This window comes from Chiloscyllium punctatum, chromosome 19, assembly GCF_047496795.1.
Source record: "Chiloscyllium punctatum isolate Juve2018m chromosome 19, sChiPun1.3, whole genome shotgun sequence".
NCBI classification, from domain to species: domain Eukaryota; kingdom Metazoa; phylum Chordata; class Chondrichthyes; order Orectolobiformes; family Hemiscylliidae; genus Chiloscyllium; species Chiloscyllium punctatum.
In genome coordinates this window covers 88,254,236-88,274,721 of record NC_092757.1, presented here as the reverse complement: position 1 = coordinate 88,274,721, position 20,486 = coordinate 88,254,236, and the positions used below count along the sequence as shown (strand labels likewise).

At 43.2% G+C, this 20,486-nt stretch overlaps 1 protein-coding gene across 2 annotated transcripts in view; it reads left to right on the top strand.

The window, feature by feature from the left end:
- The window catches only part of ppm1e (protein phosphatase, Mg2+/Mn2+ dependent, 1E), a 126,562-nt gene that overhangs the window by 95,169 nt on the left and 10,907 nt on the right, over window positions 1–20,486 (top strand). For both annotated transcript variants that reach the window (XM_072589994.1, XM_072589995.1), the window contains exons 3-4: window positions 18,129–18,328; window positions 19,319–19,507. In XM_072589994.1, the coding sequence (XP_072446095.1) occupies window positions 18,129–18,328; window positions 19,319–19,507 (389 nt within the window). The remainder of the gene's footprint in view (window positions 1–18,128; window positions 18,329–19,318; window positions 19,508–20,486) is intronic.

Genomic DNA, 20,486 nt, shown 5'->3' with positions numbered 1-20,486 from the left:
TTCCTTTCAAGCCTTTGTCAGTCTCTGGAACTCTCCTAGAGAATGATGGAGGCTGTGTTATTGAATATTTTTCAGGCAGAGTCCAGAAGATTCTTGACCGACAGGGAAATCATGGATAGCTGGGAAGTGGAGTTGAATTCATGGTACCAGCCATGATATTATCAAAGGCCCAAGGGGCCGAATGGCCTACTCCTGCTCCTCATGGACCTGAAATATAGCCTGGTGTTGGGATCAGGGCCTTGAAGCTAAAGTGCTGCCCATGGTTTCCAATCACCATCAAATACAGTAGTGATCCAGTGTCACTCTGCTCACTCTCTGTCTGTCCCTAAGACTAAGTGAGCTGGGATTCACTGCACAGTTGCTGTTGACTTAGTGCCAGATACACAGCCCAGGTGGTTTGCAGTGAATTCAACTGCACACCCTTCGTAGAGTTTAGTCAGCCTCAGTTTAGGATTCTTGCGTAACGGCTTTCAATCAAAGTTTGTGAAAAAGGCAGCAACCGGGACAAGCAAGCTCCCTGGGCAGTTTCAGGAGTGATTCATTGATCATCATCAAACCTGAAGGCCCCAGGGTAATATGGTATTTTCAATATTTTAAAAAATTGGTGCTTTGTACAGAGCAAGATCCCAGAAACAACCGTGAGAAATAAAATACTCTTCTCTAGGGATACTGATGAGTGTTGGGTTGGCCAGGTCACCAGAAGGGAAGTGCGAGGAGTCGGGGGTGGGGAGATCTCCCCTGTGTTTCTTCAAAATAGTGGCCATGGGAACTTTTACACCCAGCTGAGAGGACAGTGGGACCTCTCACCTGATCTGAGAGATGGCACTGCTGACAGTGTAGCACTCCCTTAGATCTGCACTGGCAGTGCCCAACAGCATTGTCTCAGTAACCAGAGACAACTCCACAAGGGTCTGACCTGAGAGCCCCCTCCATCTGCCCCTACTGTCATGGAAGAGGCTGGCATGAGTCACTGGGAGCTAAAATACCAGCTTCTGAGAGTCTCTTTCAGCCAGGAATGGAGGTATTTATTAACCTCCATTGTACGTGGAGTTACCTATTAATCTATCATTTATTCAAATAGATAGCGAATTGGAAACACAAACCCATTCATTTATCTCTGGCCTTTGTATCACTGCTGAATGAAGGGAAATGGTAAAACTGGGTAGATTGCCCAGGGTGAAATGTGAGTGATGTCCTGCCCTATTACTGTTGGATTAGCAGCGTGCCTAACCCCCTCAACACCTCAATATTGCTGCACCCACAGCCACTGCCCAGTTCTCCCCATCAGCCACAGCTCCCAGTGCCAAATGGATATCCCACTTCCATTGATCTTTTAGCAATCTGCCCACTCAATTTACTTAATTAAACATTGATCACCTTCAACAACAAGTAGTAAATTGTTCATCAGTGATATGTGCCTCTGACATGACCCCTGCAACTCGTCACAATGGTTCACATTCTCTGACTTCTCTCCCCTTTACTGGGGGAGTGGCAGGAGGGAGGGTTAAGTGAGGGGAGATTGACTTTGGGTGAAGGTGTGAGTTGGTGAGGGGAACAGGAAGTCACTGCTCATGTTAGCTTAAACAATTCACACTGACAGCGTGAAGAATTTTTGCTCATATCTTAATTGCCCTTGAATCAGGCAGTTCAGACCCAATCCCCATCGCTGTGAATTAGAGGTCAGACATAGGCCTCACCAGCAGATGATGGCAGATTTCCTTCCCTAAAATACATTAGCAAACCAGATGAAATAAAAAGGTGACAGTTGTCATGGTCACAATTACACAATAGCTTTATATTCCACATTTAAAAACTGAATTCAAATTCCGCTGAGCACTGCTGTAATGGGATTTGAACCTCTCCAGAGGTTCAAATCTCTCCAGAGCATTAACCTGGACTTCTAGGAATTCCTTGTGTAGTGATGTTACCACTGTTCCACTCTCTCTGTGAAACTGTGGGAAGTAGGTGGTTGATTCTTTGATCTTCTGTTTCTCACAGTTGCAGTTTGTTAAAATGATATCCCCTTCCTCCTTCCCCAGAACCTCTTCTTGGAGTGTGTTTCTGTGCTGTATCCATCCAAGATTCTATAGGTATGTTCCAGTGGATTTTGCCAATTCTTCAGAAGGGTCTGAGCCATGGAGTGCTGATGGCTATTTGGCCATGGAAAGCATCTGTAGTCTGTTTCAGGTCTCCGGTAGGGGACAGTAAATCACAAACCCAACCACCGAGCCAACGTAACCTGCACTGAGACCAATCGGAATCCCCAACCTGACATCAACCCTGTGCCAATCACATGCATCACCCCCCTCCCCAAACATTCCTAACCTACAGATAGATAGGTAGAGATCATTCAACCTCTGAGCTACTTCTACCATTCAGTTGGAGCATAGCTAATGTCTATCTTAACTTCATCTTGGTTCCATAACCCCTAACACCCTGTGTCTGACAAAAATCAAGCAATCTCACTTTGAAATATTTAAATTAACCCTTAACCCTCTCTTTCCCTACCCCCACACCAACCTAAAACACTGTTTGCTGTGAGTGGGAAGCTCTGGGTTTCCAGGCCCCTTTTGGGTTAGGAAATGCTTTGGCACATCAGTCCTGAATGGCCTTGCTTGAATGTTGATGCCCCACATGTTCTGGGCCACGAGAGGAAATAGTTTCTCTCCATCAATTTGACAAACTCCTTCAATCACATTAAACCCTTCAATTATATCACCCATCAACCTTCTAAATTCAACAGAATTCGAGTCGACTGTATGCAGTCTGCCCTTGACATTTAACCTTCAGCTCTGGATTGGTTCTGGTGAATCTGCACTGTCAAGGCTGACATTACTTTGCTGAGGTATAGTGCCCAGAGCTGACACAGGTCTCAATATAGGGGTCTAACTACTATTTTATTTGTTTTTAATTCATTCATGGACATCTCTGGGTATTAATTATTGCCCATTCCTAATTGTCCTAGAGTAGGGGGCAATGAGCACCCATTTTTCACCATATGATGCATCTACGGTATGGTCCCAGAATATACTGTACATTTATTTCTGTATGTGGGTCTCAATATCATACAAGGTGGTGAAGGTGACTGGTGTTGGGGAGGGTGAAGAATAGGAAGATGTCCTGATAAAGTTAGATAAAACAACATGGGAAGCTTGATACCAGTCATAGAGTTGTACAGCAGAGAAACAGACCCTTCAGTCAAACTCTTCCATGCTGACCAGATATCCTAAATTAATCTAGTCCCATTTGCCAGAATTTGGCCCATATACCTCTGGACCCCTCCTATTCATATACCCATCCAGATGTCTTTTAAATGTTGTAACTGTACCACTACCTCCTCTGGCAGCTCATTCCATACATGCAGCATCCTCTATGTGAAAAAGTTGCCCCTTAGGTCACTTTTAAATCTTTCCCCTCTCACCTTAAACCTACACCCTCTTGTTTTGGACTCCCCAGTCCAGGGAGAAGACTTTGGCTAATGACCATTTCCATGACTCTCCTGACTTTATAAACCTCTATAAGGTCACCCCTTAGCCTCCGAAGCTCCAGGGAAAATAGCCCCAACCTATTCAGCCTTTCATTATAGCTCAAACCCTCCAACCCTTGGCAACATCCTTGTAAATCTTTTCTGAACCCTTTCAAGCATGGATCAATCAGGAAGAATGGCCTGTTTCTGTCCTGTGCGTTCTGTGTGATGGTTTATAACAATAAACAAGATGCAATGTTATTAAGGGTGGAATTAGCAAGTTCAGGCTAGGACCTAAGCCTGAGAACCTGAGAAATATCTCCTCATACACGAGTGGGTGATTCACTGCTGGCCTGTTCTCCTCTCCCTCGCTGCTACTATGGGAATCCTTATTGGCCTCATTTCCTCCACATTGTAACATGCTTAAAGTCAGCAGGACTATGTCTAATCTGAGGCTGGAGCTACTGAGTTGAATCCACTGGGTGGCCAGTGCAGAATCATGACAGGAAAGGTGTGAATTCATGGGACATAGTGCAGAGGCGATTTACAAGAATGAAGAATTTGGGAGAGTTCTCCTTGGAGAGAATGTGGCTGAGATGAGAGCTGATAGAGGTTTTCAAAATCATGAGTGAACTGCCAGAATAGGGAGAAACTGTTCCTGCTTTTAAAAGAAAGAAGAACAAGAGGTAATGGATTTAAAGAGATCTGCAAATAAAACACAGGTGATGTGAGAAAAAAACTTTAGCAGTTACAGTATGGAATACACTGCCTGGAAATGTAGTGGACACAGGTTCAATGGAGGCATTCAAGGGGGTGTTGGATTTTTTTTTGGATAGAAATGGAGATATGGGGTAAAGGCAAGAGTGTGGCATTAGATAACAGAGCTGTTGCAGGCATGAGGGGATGAATGGCCTCCTTCAGCTCCATAATAATTCAATGATTCTGTAAACTGGGGACTTACAAGATTGTAGCCTGCAATTATGTCTTAACCACGCCTAAACAAGAGGAGATGTGCTGCTGTGTGGACATGTGCCAGTATTTAGTGTCGGTCAGACCCGTACTTTCTCATACTGGATGGGGGGACAGCAAGCACCGGCCTCTGCTAGGTCAGGGGCAAAGTCTGACTGATCCAATAGCTGATGGGTGAGAGTTGCAGAACGCCAATAACAATCTCAAAGCCAGGTCAAACAGTCTGAAACCATGTTGCCAGGCAACTGTTCATCAGTTGGCTTTTGCTGATTGTGTGGGATGAAATTAGAAATGCTCCTTGAGTTATTAATGCCAATTGTGTGATCTTCTCAAGGGCAAAGCCGCGCTTTGAGAATTACACGAATGCGGTAAATTGCTCAGTGCTTGCTGTAAATGAGGTTAAAATAGAGTGAGAGGTTTGAAAGGAGGCAAGATCACAATGAAACGCTGCAGTAGAGATGATGTCCTTTATTACAGACAGTTTGAGTCTGGGGGCGACTGGAACAGGAGACAGTGACAGATGACTGCATTTCTACTGAGGTCAGTCTCTGTGATTGCAAATCTAATGCAGTACCGGTGTGTCCTCATTTCAGGTAGAGATGCTCTAAAAACTTCTCTCTGTGCCGTTCCACTTATTGTTCAGGGTACATTATTTAAATGGAGAAAAACTACAGTAATCTGCTATACAAAGGGATTTGGTGGTACTTGTGCACGAAACCCAGAAAGCTAACACACAGGTGCAGCAGGTAATCAGGAAGTCTGATGGAATGTTGGCCCTTATTTCAAGGAGGTTAGAGTGGAAGAGTAGGGAAGTCTTACTGCAACTGTACAAGGAGCTGGTGAGATCACATCTGGAGTACTATGAGCCATTATAGAGTCATAGAGACATATAGCATGGAAACAGACCCTTCAGTCCAACTTGTCCATGCCGACCAGATATCCGAAGCTAATCTAGTCCCATTTGTCAGCACTTGGCCCATATCCATCAAAACCCTATTCATATACTCATCCAGATGCCTTTTAACTGTTGTAATTGTACCAGCCTCCACCACTTCCTCTGGCAGCTCATTCCATACACACACCACCCTCTGCAAGAAAAGGTTGCCCCTTAGGTCCCTTTTCTATCTTTCCTCTCTCACCCTAAACCTATGCCCTCTAGTTCTGGACTCCCCAACCCCAGGGAAAATACCTTGCTGATTTATCCTATCCATGCCCCTCATGATTTAAAAAACCTCTATAAGGTCACCCCTCAGCCTCCGATGCTCCAGGGAAAACAGCCCCAGCCTATTCAGCCTCTCCATATAGCTCAAATCCTCCAACCCTGGCAACATCCTTGTAAATCTCTTCTGAAACCTTTCAAGTTTCACAAGATAGAAAGGAGACCAGAATTGCACACAATATTCCAAAAGTGGCCTAACCAACTTCCTGTATAGCCACAGTGTGACCTCCCAACTCCTATACTCAATGCTCCAACCATTAAAGGAAAGTATACCAAACACCTTCTTCACTATCTTATCTACCTGCAACTCTACTTTCAAGGAGCTATGAACCTGCACTCCAAGGTCTCTTCGTTCAGCAACACTGCCCAGGACCTTACCATTAAGTGTATAAGTCCTGCTCTGATTTGTTTTTCCAAAATGCAGCACCTCGCATTTATCTAAATTAAACTCCATCCGCCACTCCTCAGCCCATTGGCCCATCTGATCAAGATCCCACTGTAGTCTGAGGTAACCTTCTTCGCTGTCCACTACACCTCCAATTTTGGTTTCATCTGCAAACTTACTAACTATACCTCCTATGTTCACATCCAAATCATTTATATAAATGACAAGAAGTAGCGGACCCAGCACCAATCCTTGTGGTACTCCACTGGTCACAGGCCTCCAGTCTGAAAAGCAACCCTCCACTACCACCCTCTGTCTTCTACCTTCGAGCCATTTCTGTTTCCAAATGGCTGGTTCACCCTGTATTCCATGAGATCTAACCATGCTAACCAGTCTCCCATGAGGAACCTTGTCTAATGTTCTCATGAAGTCCATATAGATCATGTCTACCAGTCTGGACCCATCTTTGTTACTTCTTCAAAAACCTCAATCATGTTTGTGAGACATGATTTCCCACGCACAACACCATGTTGACTGTCCCTAATCAGTCATTCCCTTTCCAAATACATGTACATTCTGTCCCTCAGGATACCCTCCAACAACATGCCTACCACCAATGTCAGGCTCACCGGTCTGTAGTTCCCTGGCTTTTCCTTACCATCTTTCTTAAATAATGGCACCACGTTAGCCAACCTCCAGTCTTTCCGGCACTTCACCTGTGACTATCGATGATACAAATATCTCAGCAAGGTGCCCAGCAGTCACTTCCCTAGCTTCCCACAGAGTTTTAGGGTACACCTAATCAGGTCCTGGGGATTTATCCACTATTATGCGTTTCAAGACATCCAGCACCTCTATAATATGGACATTTTTCAAGATGTCACCATCTATTTCCCCACATTCCATACCTTCCATGTCCTTCTCCACAGTAAACACTGATGTAAGATACCCATTTAGTATCTCTTCAATCTCCTGCGCTTCCACATAAAGGCCGCCTTGCTGATCTTTGAGGGGCCCTATTCTCTCCCTAGTTACCCTTTTGTCCTTAAAGTATTTATAAAAACCCTTTGGATTCTCCTGAACCCTATTTGCCAAAGTTATCTCATATCCCGTTTTTGCCCTACTGATTTCCCTCTTAAGTATACTCCTATTGCCTTTATACTCTTTAGATTAGATTAGATTAGATTAGATTACTTACAGTGTGGAAACAGGCCCTTCGGCCCAACAAGTCCACACTGCCCCGCCGAAGCGTAACCCACCCATACCCCTACATCTACATTTACCCCTTACCTAACACTATGGGCAATTTAGCATGGCCAATTCACCTGGCCTGCACATCTTTGGACTGTGGGAGGAAACCGGAGCACCCGGAGGAAACCCACGCAGACACGGGGAGAATGTGCAAACTCCACACAGTCAGTCGCCTGAGGCGGGAATTGAACCCGGGTCTCAGGCGCTGTGAGGCAGCAGTGCTAACCACTGTGCCACCGTGCCGCCCACATCCTCTTCTAAGGATTCAATCGATCTCTCTTGTCTATACTTGACATATGCTTCCTTTTCTTAACCAAAACCTCAGTTTCTCTAGTCATCCAGCATTCTCTATACCTACCAGCCTTTCCTTTCACCCTAACAGGAATATACTTTCTCTGGACTCCTGTTATCTCATTTCTGAAGGCTTCACATTTCCCAGCCGTCCCTTTACCTGCGAACATCCGCCCCCAATCAGCTTTTGAAAGTTCTTGCCTAATATCATCAAAATAAGCCCTCCTCCAATTTAGAACTTCAACTTTTAGATCCAGTCTATCCTTTTCCATCACTATTTTAAGAATTATGATTGCTGGTCCTAAAATGCTCCCCCACTGACATCAGTCACTTGCCCTGCCTTATTTCTCAAGAATAGGTCACATTTTGCATATTCTCTAGTAGGTACATCCATATACTGAATCAGAAAGTTTTCTTGTTCTGGTTCCTTATTTAGGAAAGATATCATTTCATTGGAGGTCTTTCAGGAAAGTTGACTAGGATGATCCTGGGTATGGAGGTATTATCTTATGAGCAATAGCTAAACCAGTTGAGACTCTACTCACTGGAGTTTAGAAGAATGAGAAGTGATCCCATTGAAACATATAAGATTCATAAAGGGCTTCAGAGGGTAAGTTTCAAAGAGAATGGGACAGTCTCAGAATAAAGGAGCACCAGTGTAAGACTGAGATGAGGAGGAATTACTTCTCTTGGAGGGTTCAGTGTCTTTGGAACTTCTTGCCACAGAGACTTGTGGGGACAAGAGATAAATAAATTTTTGATCTGTTGGGGAATGAAGGGTTACGGAGAAAAGACAGGAAAGTGAACATGAGGAATGTCAGGTCAGCCTTGATCCTGTTGAATGGTACAGCAGGCTCAAGGAGCTGAATGGCCTCTTCCTGTCCCTATTTCTTATGGGCTTAGATATCCAAGATTAGCTGGTTGAACACAGAAGGAACCTGGGGTGACTGCTTTGGGGTGATGGGGTTGGCCAAGGAGCTTCCATCTGATGGGGACAGCCCCTCACTCTGCACCAACATCATACAGGAGGGAAATCTTCCTCAGGACAACTTAACAAATAGGAGCTGGAGAGGCCATTCGTCCCCTTGCGCCTGCTCTACCATTCAACAATATCACAGCTGATTTTCAATTTCAACATCACCTCCCTCACTCATGTCATATCATTTCAGTTCCCTAGTCCCAAAAAAATGATTAATTTCAGTCTTAGACACACTGAGTACTCCAGAGAATTCCACAGATAGATAAACCTGTGAGTGAAGGAATTTCTCCTCTCAGTGGCTAAACCATGTTCCAGATGTCCCAGCCATTGAGGCTATCCATCCTCTGAAGAATTCTGAGATCTCTGCTCATTGTTGGAGACTCAGAAAGCACCAATCCAAGTCTCTTCCCACTGGACAATCTTTTCTGCCCAGGATCACGCTCCGTCAAAGTCAGCGGAGGGAGATTTTTTCACAAACCTTGCAGTACAACCCCTCCTTACCACAGACCCCATTTTGTTGTCAAAAACTCAAACATTGCAACATGGTATGTATTCATTTTGTGAAATAAAAGCTCAAACCATGTTACACATATACAAACCATGTTACAGTTGTACAGGTCATGTTAAACACCTGTACAGATTACGTTATACACATGTACAGTCTGTGTTACATGCCAATACACACCATATTACATACCTGTACAAGTTATGCTAACTTGGCCTGTGCAGATCACGTTACACACCTGAATGAACCTTGCTGCACACTCTGATCATTTTATAATTCGTCTGTTGCATATGCCTCCTGCTGGCTTAATCATGAGGAGACATGAGATGGCAATCAGTCTCATTTACAGTCTTTTGAGAAATCTGAAGCCAATCTTTGGAATAGAACGTAAGAAATATGAAGGGACAGACTGAAATAATGAGCTCAGAATCGACTCCTTGGTCTAAGCAATTAAAGGGATGTATAAAATATCTAGAGGAAGTTTTGTGGTGCAGTCTGTAGGATGGCTGAGCAAGTTACATTCATAACACAGCTAACTTGGCTATTTGTAAACTCTTTAAATACATGCCAATGGCAAATGGTGATAGTGGGAGAATTTTGTGGTCAACTATCTGACAGAAAAACAATCTGAGCTGCAACCATCACTATTGGTAACTCTGGAAAACAGCAGGTTTCCAGAGAAAGTGGAACTGTCTGTGTGATGTTGAGATTTTCAAATTGATCTGTTATTGACACAACTGGAGCAGGTGGGACTTGAATGTGTGCCTCCTAGATCAGTCAGGGACACTATTCACTGCCCTCTCTCAGTGATGTATGACACCACCAGCAAGATGCCAGTGTCTAGTTAGTCATATTGTTGAGATTGTTAATGTCTTTATTTAAGGTTAAGATGAAATGGCATGTGCCAATTTATTATGTAGGAACTGGAAATATTCTTTTGGTGCAGTGGTAGTGTCCCGATTTCTGAGCCAGGAGGTCTGAGTTCAAGTCCCACCAGCTCCAGAGGTGAATAATAAAATCTCTGAACAGGTTGATTACAAGGTTACTCGTGACTTTAAAAAAATCTTGTGTTGGGACCACTTGTAGCACCAGGGTGGTGGAAAGAATTGTAAGACTGAGTAGTCAATAAACTCTATCCGCAAAAAAAGGGGCCTTGAGTATTGTTTCAACAACTGGCTTGCATCCAGATTGATACAAAATGCTCAAACTACTCACAGATTGATAGGTGTCTCACCTGCTGAGAACATTTCAGTTGGAAATGCTGGGTAATATGGGCAGAATAGGAGAAAGCTCAGTTTATGATCAAGAATGGTCAGAATCTGGTTTCACACAGTCATAACAGAGTGGGAGATAGTACTGAAAGAGCTGTCCGTTCAGCACCACTGGGCCCAGTCTCTTACATCAACCAGCAAACCATCATGGAACTGAAAAACATTAGGGTATTCGATCAGCTTGGAATTAAGTTCTAAATATTAATTCATGAGCTGTATCCATCGTTGGCAAGATCAGGGTTTATTAGCCATCTCTGATCACCCCTTGAGAAGCTGGTAGTGAAGTGCCTTCTTGAACCATTGCAATCCTTATGCTTTAGGTAGACCCACAATGCTGTTAGGGAGGGAGTTCCAGAATTTTGACCCAGTGACACTTAAGGAACAATGATATATCTCCAAGTCAGAATGGTGAATGACTTGGAGGGGAACTTGTAGTTGGTGGTGTTCCCATGTATCTGTTGCCCTTGTTCTTTTTATTGGAAGTATTGTGGATTTGGAAGGTGCTGTCTAAGGATCTTTGGCAAATTTCTACAGTGCATCTTGCAGTCAGTACACACTACTGCTACTGAGTGTCAGTGATGAAGGGAGTGGATGCTGTGGATGTGGTGCCAATCAAGCGGGCTGCTTTGTCCTGGATGGTGTCAAATTTCTTGAATGCTGTTGGAGCTGTACCTATCCAGGCAAGTGGAGAGTACTCCATCACACTCCTGACATGTGCCTTGAGCTTGACAACGTGCTAGCAAAACAGGTTGAAAATGAAAAGTTGAACCCATTTTTTTAAGATATTAGTTTGAAAACCCCTTGCAAACAATAACATGTTCATGAGAGTCAGCTGAGGAGAAGTGAAGTGTTTGACGTTGACTGCACAGAATAAAGGGACCTGGACTGAGTTTACTAGTCACTCGGAAAGATACATGATAGGTACTGTACTGAGTCACTGATATGACACAGCCTGCTGCTGAGAGGGAGGGATAGATTTCTGCATGATTGCTCGTCACTGCTTGCTGAGTCAGCTATGTGTTCTCAGGCCCCCTACCCCACTGTGAATGATTGATGAGTAATACTGCACACTGCAGCCTGGCCGAGACAGAGGGATCTTTTCCACACGGCCTTCCAGTAATTATTTATGCTGTATGGAAATTTTATTGAGCACCTGTTGGGGGTGGAGTAGCAAACGCTCAGTACTCCAGTTTAAATTCCAGTCCGGTAACCCTTACTGCCACTCTCTGGTAAACGACTGTTAAACGAAAAAGACTGGTCTTTTACATAAAGCTTTTTGCAACTTCAGGATGGTCCAAATCTTCTGAAGTGTAGCCATCGCTATTGTAATAGAGACTTATGGCAACCAGTTTGTGTACAGTAAAATTGCATAAGCAACAAAGAGATCGTGATCAGATAATCTGTAAAGTCGATTGAGGGATTAAAATTAACCAGGATGCTGAGGAGAATCATTCTTCAAAATCATGCTGTCTTTAACTGCCCCTTGAGGGGTTCAACAAACAGGTTCTCAGCTTATTGTCTCCTTCAGCTATGTAGCACTCATGCACTGAAGCTTTTGTCTGGATCTTGTGTTCTGGTCTAAGCATGGGGTCTGAGTGACTTACCCTCCTGAATCAGAGGTGAGAGCACTACCTACTGAGCCATACTGACACTTAGATTTTGAGCAGCATGATGGGAATTTCCAGCTTAGGATCTCTACTCCTTTTCATTTGTCCCTAAAACTACAGGAGAAATAATCAAGTACTCATTCCCCTTTTGTTTGCAGTTTTCCTACTTTTCTGTCTCCTGCCCTGTCCTCTCCTCATCCTCTGAGCTGGTCACAAGCGATGGACACCATCAGTCAGGAATCTGTCTAACACAGACACATTAACATACACATGAGCAGATACATATACACATAAACATGTACTTGCATGAATATACATACACATAAACATATACTCGGACAGATTTACACACACTCTCGTACATATACATACAGACACACAGATACAAACTTACATAAACATATACATGCACAGATATACACACACACACACAAACATGTCTCACATCTCCTGGTTTTGGAAAGTAAACTGTTCCTCAGTAAATACTGGGCTGGGTGAGAGAAATGGGACATGGAGTGGAAGTTTTTATTGGAAAGTATGTGTTAATCACCAGAGTTGTACAGCACAGAAACAGACCCTTTGGTTCAACGTGTCCATGCCAACCAGATATCCTAAATGAATCCAATCCCATTTGCCAGTATTTGGGCCATATCCCTCTAAACCCCTCCAATTCACATACCCATCCAGATGTCTTTTAAATGTTGTAATTGTTCCAGTCTCCACCACTTCCTCTGGCCGCTCAATACATATCACCCTCTGTGTGAAAAAGTTGCCCTTTAGATCCCATTTAAATATTCCCCCTCTCACCTTAAATCTATGCCCTCTAATTTTGGATTCCCCAATCCGGGAAAATGCCTTGTCTATTTGCCCTATCCATGCGCCTCATAATTTTATAAAATGCTATAAGGTCACCCCTCAGCCTCTGACACTCCAGGGAAAATAGCCCCAACCTATTCAGCCTCTCCTTATAGCTCAAACCCTTCAACCCTGGTAACATCCTTGTAAATTTTTTCTGAACCCTTTCAAGTTTTGCAACATGGGCGGCATGGTGGCTCAGTGGTTAGCACTGTTGCCTCACAGCGCCAGGGACCCAGGTTCGATTCCCACCTCAGGTGACTGTGTAGTTTGCACATTCTCCTCATGTGTGTGTGGGTTTCCTCCGGGTGCTCCGGTTTCCTCCCACAATCCAAAGATGTGCAGTTCAGGTGAACTGATCATGCGAAATTGCCCGTAGTGTTAGATACATTAGTCAGGGGTAAATGTAAGGTAGAGGAATGGGTCTGGGTGGGCTACTCTTGGGAGGGTCGGTGTGGACTTGTTGGACCGAAGGGCCTGTTTCCATACTGTAGGGAATCTTAAAAAGAATCCTTCTTGTAGCAGGGAGACTAGAATTGCACACAGTATTCTAAGAGTAGTCTAACCAATGTTGTGTACAGCCACAACATGACCTTCCAACTCCTATATTCAATTCACTGACCAATAAAGGCAAGCATACCAAATGCCTTTTCACTATCCCATCTACCTGCAACTCCACTTTCAAGGAACTATGATTCTGTACACCAAAGTCTCTGTTCAGCAACACTCCCCAGGGCCTTCTCATTACATGTATAAGCCCTGCCCTGATTTGCTTTTTTAAAATGCAGCATCTCACATTTATCTCAATTAAACTCCATCTGTCACCCCTCAGCCCATTGGCCCATCTGATCAAGATGTACTTTGAGGTAACCTTCGCTGTCCACTTACTAACCAATTCCAACTTACTAACCATACCTCCTATATTCACATCCAAATCATTTATATAAATGACAAAACAAGTCAACTCAGCACCAATCCTTATGGCACACCGCTGGTCACAGACCTCCAGTCTGAAAGGCAACCCTTTCCCTTTCCTCATGCTAGACCCAAGAACTGCAGTGACTGTGTGTAAGTACCTGCTTTCTGACTGTGTGTGGGAAAACCCTGAGAAGGGCGGCCTTTGATTATCATTGACAGCTGACTCTGAGAGAAGTGAGCTCTGTAATGCTGCCTCGAGAGGTTTGGCTGCTTAAATTCCTTACAGACAAAGGAATTTTAATTATGTCTTGTTAATATTCCCAGCTACTTCCTTTCTTCACAGAGTGACAACCAATTCTGGTGTGCACCCTTTCCCAACTCCTCTTTCTCACTCACTGACCACTCACTTATTCGCTACTTACTCACTTGCTCATACTTGGTCACGTCTCATTCATTCACGTGACAACATGCACCTAACCAAGGCCCTCAGTTACAGCTATTCAACTGTGACAGTCCTTACAGCTCAGCCTGACTCTGACCTCACACAATTATAAATCTGGTTACACAATTCCGGGAATGATAAAGCAGTAACACTTAGACGTAGAATCGGCCCATTATGTCTATACTGGCTCCTGAAAGAGCCAGGGTTAGAGTGGTGCTGGAAAAGCACTGCAGGTCAGGTAGCACCCGAGGAGCAGGAAAATCAAAGTTTCAGGCAAACGCCCTTCATCAGGAATGACGGCCTGAAAGAGCCACTCAGCTTAGTCCCATTGTCTAGCCCTATTGCCACTGAATGTAGGTATCATGCTGCAGCACCATTTTGGAGGTAATGTATAACAAGGTGAACCAGACTAGTTTGTGTCATTAACATTGTTTACTGTTTTTTTCCCTGCTCAGGAATATTGTCAAATGACCTCCTGTCAAAACACTTGCCCACCTGCCTTTGGCTGTCCACCATTTACATCTGCATGAAACCAATCAATCTGAAAGTAAAACAAACTCACCATCACTAGATTGGACTATCACTGACTGTCAGTCAAACCATCTTTACATTTCCATGTCCGATGCTATTATAAATATAGTAATGAAGTGCTCAAAGAACATGCAAAAATACAGTCTTTCATGACCTGGTGATTTTTCTCCTGGGTTATGCATGTTTAGTTGCACAGTACTCTGTATGCACTCTCATCAATGTCCTGTACAGTCATGGGAAGGCTTTTGTTTCTTCTCACAATAAAGGCCAACATTGCATGCACCTTTCCTCATTACTTGCTACATCAGCATGCTGACTTTTTGTGATTGAGATGAGGAGGAATTTTTTCAGCCAGAGGGTGAGGAATCTATGGAACTCATTGCTGCAGAAGGCTGTGGAGGTCACGTCATTGAGTATATTTAAGACTGATATAGATAAGTTCTTGATTAGTCAGAGGACTAAGGGTAAAAGGGAGAAGCCAGGAGAATGGGGTTGAGAAACATATCATCTATGATTGAATGGCCTGACTCTGCTCCTATACCTTATAGGCTTTATTACAAGGATACCCAGATTCCTCTGTACCACAACAATCTGCAGTCTCTCTTCCTGAAGGCTGAAAACCATTCAAGAATACAAACCAGTATAATGTGACATTACTGATTCAGAATCATAGAGTTGCACCACCCTCTGCGTGAAAAAATTGCCCCTTAGGTCTCTTTTATATCTTTCCCCCCTCACCCTAAACCTATGCCCTCTAGTTCTGGACTCCCTGATCCCAGGGAAAATACTTTGTCTATTTATCCTATCTTAGTCAATAATAATCTTTGAGAAAAGGTCATGATGTGGAGGAGCTAGTGTTGGACTGGGGTGGACAAAGTTAAAAATCACACAAAACCAGCTAACAGTCCAACAGGTTTATTTGGAAGCACTAGCTTTTGGAGCGCTGCTCCTTCATCATGTAGCTGTGGAGCAGGACCATAAGACACAGAGTTTATAGCAAAAGATTACATTGTCATGCAACTTAAAGATGGATTGAACATGCTCTGTGTCCCATGCACGCATACGTAAAGATAAGTCTATAGGGTGAATTTGCATTTACAAAATTATATTTGCAGATACATGCTATTTTGCTCAAAAAGTGTACAATCTGCAGGCAGTCAATGCAGGCAGTTTAGTCATGTAATATTTTATAAATTCCATTTTGGAAGTGGAACCAGTCTGACTCAAGACTGGGATACAGACAGACTCTAACCTCTCACCTTTAATGCATTGTCTGAGCTGAGATGTCACCTTTTTTTTCAAAACCTTAAGTTGTCTCAAGAATGTGACATAAAAGAAGTTCTGGGATTTACACATTAATGAACTGGAACCTGCAATCCATTCTAAAAGATGAAAAACTTAACAGAAACCTAAGTTTGTTCAATATATCATTTCAGTTGTGTGACATTGTAATCTTTTGCCATAAATTCTGTGTCTTATGGTCCTGCTGTACAGCTATTTCATGAAGGTGCAGCACTCTGAAAGCTAGTACTTCCAAACAAACCTGTTGAACTATAACCTGGTGTCGTGTGATTTTTAACTTTGGAAAAGGAACTGGACAAATACTTGGACAAGATCACGATACAGAAACACCACAGTCATAGTGGCATACAACATGGAAACAGACCCCTCGGTCCAACAAGTCCATGCTGACCATTATCCCAAACTAAACTAGTCCCACCTGTCTGGGCGTGGCTCATATCCCTCCAAACATTTCTTATTCATGTACTTAAGTAAATATCTTTTAAACACTATAACTGTGTCCGCATCCACCACTTCCTTTGGCAGTTCATTCCACACATGAATCGTGCTCTCTGTAAAAGAACTGCCCCTCATGTCTTTTTAAAAATCATTCCCCTCTCACCATAAATTATGCTGCCTAATCTTGAAATCTCCCACCCCAGGGAAAATACACTTGCCATTCACCTTATCCATACCCCTCATTATTTTATAAACCTCTATCAGTCACCTCCTTTGCTCCAGTGAAAAAAGTTCCAGCCTATCCAGCCTCTCTTTATAACTCAAATCTTCCATTCCCAGCAAGATACTGATAAATCTCTTCTGAACCATCACCAGCTTAATAAAATCATTCCTGTAACAAGGAGACCAGAACTGGACACAGTATTCCAGAAGAGGCCTCACCAATGTCCTGTTTAACCTCAACATGACATTCCAACTCCTTCACTCAAAGATCTGAGCAATGAAGGCAAGCATGCTAAATGCCTTCTTAGCCACCCTGTCTACATGCGATGCAAACTTCGAAGAACTGTGTACCTGAACCCTGAGGTCTCTCTGTTCTACATTACCCCAAAACCTGCTTTTAATTGTACAAGTCTTGTTTTTATTTGTTTTACCGAAATGCAATATTCGCATTTATCCAAATTAAACTTCATCTGCTATTCTTCAGCATGTTAACCCAACTGATCAAAATCACTTTGTAATCTTAGATAACCTTTAACTCAAGAATCGGAAATAGCCTGCGGCTACTGATTCTGAACCAGCCTTTCAAAGCATTAAAACATTTCTGATGCAAAGAAGGAAGAACAGGCCACATGACACCTTAAGCCTGTTCTGCTCTTCAATATGATTGTGTCTGATCATCAGTGCCTTAATTCACATTCAATGAAACATTTTAACTCCACTGGCATCACTCACGTTAAAGATGAGGCAGAGTGGAAACTCTCTCAAAGAGGTAGAATATGCTAAATAAGCTGAATGGCTTCCTTCTGTAATGTCTCAATTTCATTGTTGCACACACAGAATGACTAATACTTGGAGTATTAGTAAGGGAAGGAAGCACAATCTCTGGAATTAATTAAAAAATAATCATAAAGACCTTCTTCATATTTGAGTTAAGATACTGTGAATGGGCTTCTCCATCCACAGTGATCCTTGTGATATCTTCAAGCAGGCTGCAATTACCTCAATGTTCAATTGCAACCAAGTCTTGACTAACAAGGGAGTCAAAGATTATCAGGGAGGGATGGGGGAGTCAAGAATTTGGATTTGAGGCTACAATCAGCTGAAACTGTATTGACTAAAACTATCAAGAGAAAATTTAGCAGTTAAAACTACAGAATGTATTAATGATATAACATATAAAAAAAAAGCCATAGGAATCTTTAAAATGTCCAAAGAAAGCATCAATGTCAATCTTGCAGTCTGGTTAATAAAAACTTTGCAATCTTTAAAGAAATCATCAATATATTATTAACAAAAGACTATTTCCCTCAAACTCCAATCTCAAATCCAAAACATTTAATGCTAAGATTTTTCACCTGCCTGGGGCCACAGGTTTTTGCATTTTCTCACCTTCTCTCCACAGGCGTTTTCAGGTGATAAATCAGATCACATCCCTTCTGTTTTCTAATATGTGGAAATTGATCTTATATTTTTCTAGAGTTTGACTCGACAAGGCTGTCCCGTATGGTATTCAACAAACTCCATGAAATCTGCTGCAGCTGGGTGAAAGACTTGCCATTGACACGAAGAACTCATCCCTATTTTGAAACATCGATTCATGCCATCAAAAACATGCGCAGGAAGATGGAGGACAAACATGTCTGTCTGCCAGATTTCAATACTCTTTTCAATCTAGAGGTAAGTCACAGCTACAAGCCTGAATCAACATTGTAGGCCCCAGTGAAGCGGTCAGTGGGCCTAGCTGATGGTGAGGGGAAGAGAGAGTAACAAGGAAGAAAGCAGAAAGAGCCATGAAGATGAGGGAATGTGGAGAGATAAAGAAGAACTGTTTGGAACTGGGAGGAACTGAGTTGAGAATGAAAAATGTAAAGTGGAGGCAGGGCAGAGGGAAGATGAGAGACAGTTGGTGGTGAGGCAGAGTGAGGGAAGGAAGGAGGATGAGGGAAGAGTCTGGTAGTCAGAGACTATGTTGAGCTGTGTGCATTGGCAGTCACACCTGGTGCATCTTGCTTTGCTGACATTTATTCAAAATCCTGGAATCCCAGCGACAGGGACTGAGAATCAGCTCTACTGACTGCTCCCTCAGAATACCCCCTGTCAGATTCCTCGCAGCCTCCACTACTTGGTGACACTCTCCCACTGGTCCATATCTGTGTCTGTCTTTCATTGCTAATCCATCTTTCTAAATGGCTCATCCTCCCTTTGGGAAGGTATGGCATTGATATAAACTGATTTAAGGTATCTAATGGTTGAGAAAGATGCCAGACAAATGCAACGCTTTTTTTATCCTTGCAATTTACTCTTCTTCAATCACACGGTTAATTGCCATTTGCAGGAAATTGGGATTAGAATAGTTAGGTGGTTGTTTTGGACTGTTTCAAAGAGCCTTTTTTGAGGACTTAAGATAATGATTCTGCTCCCATTCAGAACTGAGCCACTCTCTTGTTAAAACACAGCTCCTTTAAGTCTTCATTAAGATCTCAGCTTACCAAGTTGTGTTGTTGTCTGTGGGATCTTGCTGTCCTCAGATTGTTTCTTACTTGACAGGAGACCACAGTTCAAAAGAGAGGAAGTGCTTTATTGGCCGTAAATTGTTTGGTGGGGCCGAGGTAGCAGGTCAGCTACTGAAATGCCAGCTCCTTCTCCTTTCCTTTCTTCTCTCACTAGGACCAGGAGGAGCAGTCATTTTTTGCTGTGTTCGATGGACATGGAGGAGTGGATGCCGCAATCTATGCCTCCATCCACCTTCACGTGAACCTCGTCCGACAGGAGATCTTCCAGCACGATCCAGCTGAGGCCCTGTGTCGAGCCTTCCGCCTTACGGACGAGCGGTTTGTTCAAAAGGCCGCCCGGGAGGTGAGTGATCACCTCCCACCCCACCCCTGGGTTAACCACACAATTTTGCACAACATTCCCTGGACTATAGTTAATCTTGCAGAACCATATGAGGACATATGACCTGCCCTACATGTACTGACTCTTTGAAACATTGTTCCCTGTGCTTACTGACCTGTGAAACAGGCAAAACATGTATTTACATCTGTTTCTGTAGCTGCTTTCTTCTGAAAAGGTTGTAAACCTATCACTAGGATGTACAGGAGCCCTACTCAACATGGAGTCATGTCTAACTAGGTGACTCTCCTGCTCCAACTGCTCACCATTGGCTTTTCCGAATGATTTGAAGATTGATACTTGATCTATTTGTTCATAGAGATGTACAGCATGGGAAACAGACCCTTCAATCCAATTCGTCCATGCAAACCAGATATCCTAAATTAATCTAGTCCCATTTGCCAGAATTTGGCCCATTTCCCTCTAACGCATTCAGATGTCTTTTATATGTTGTTATTGTACCAGCCTCCGCCAATTGTTTTGGTAGTTTGTTCCATACATACGTCACCTTCTATGTGAGAAAGTTGCCCCTCAGGATCCTTTTAAATCTTAACCCTCTCACCTTCAATCTATGCCTCTTGTTTTGGAATCCACTATACTGGAGAAAAGACCTTCACTATTCAATCTATCTATGCCCCTCATGATTTTATAAACCTCTATAAGGTTTATAAACCTCTCAGTCTCTGATGCTCCAGGGAAAATAGCCCCTGCCTATTCAGTTTATTCGTGCTACCTTCCTTGGCTGTTCATTCCAGGAGTGAAACATGAGTTCAGCATGTCTAGCTCAGAGGCAATCCCCCAAAACTTCCACTGGCTATATGAAAGAGATTTAATCACACACCACCAGCTTCTCCCCCATTATCAGGCAAATAAATCCTCTTCCACGGCACATTTTCTTTTGAAAGTTACTGTGGGATCAGAGTCCAGATGATAGAATTGGAAG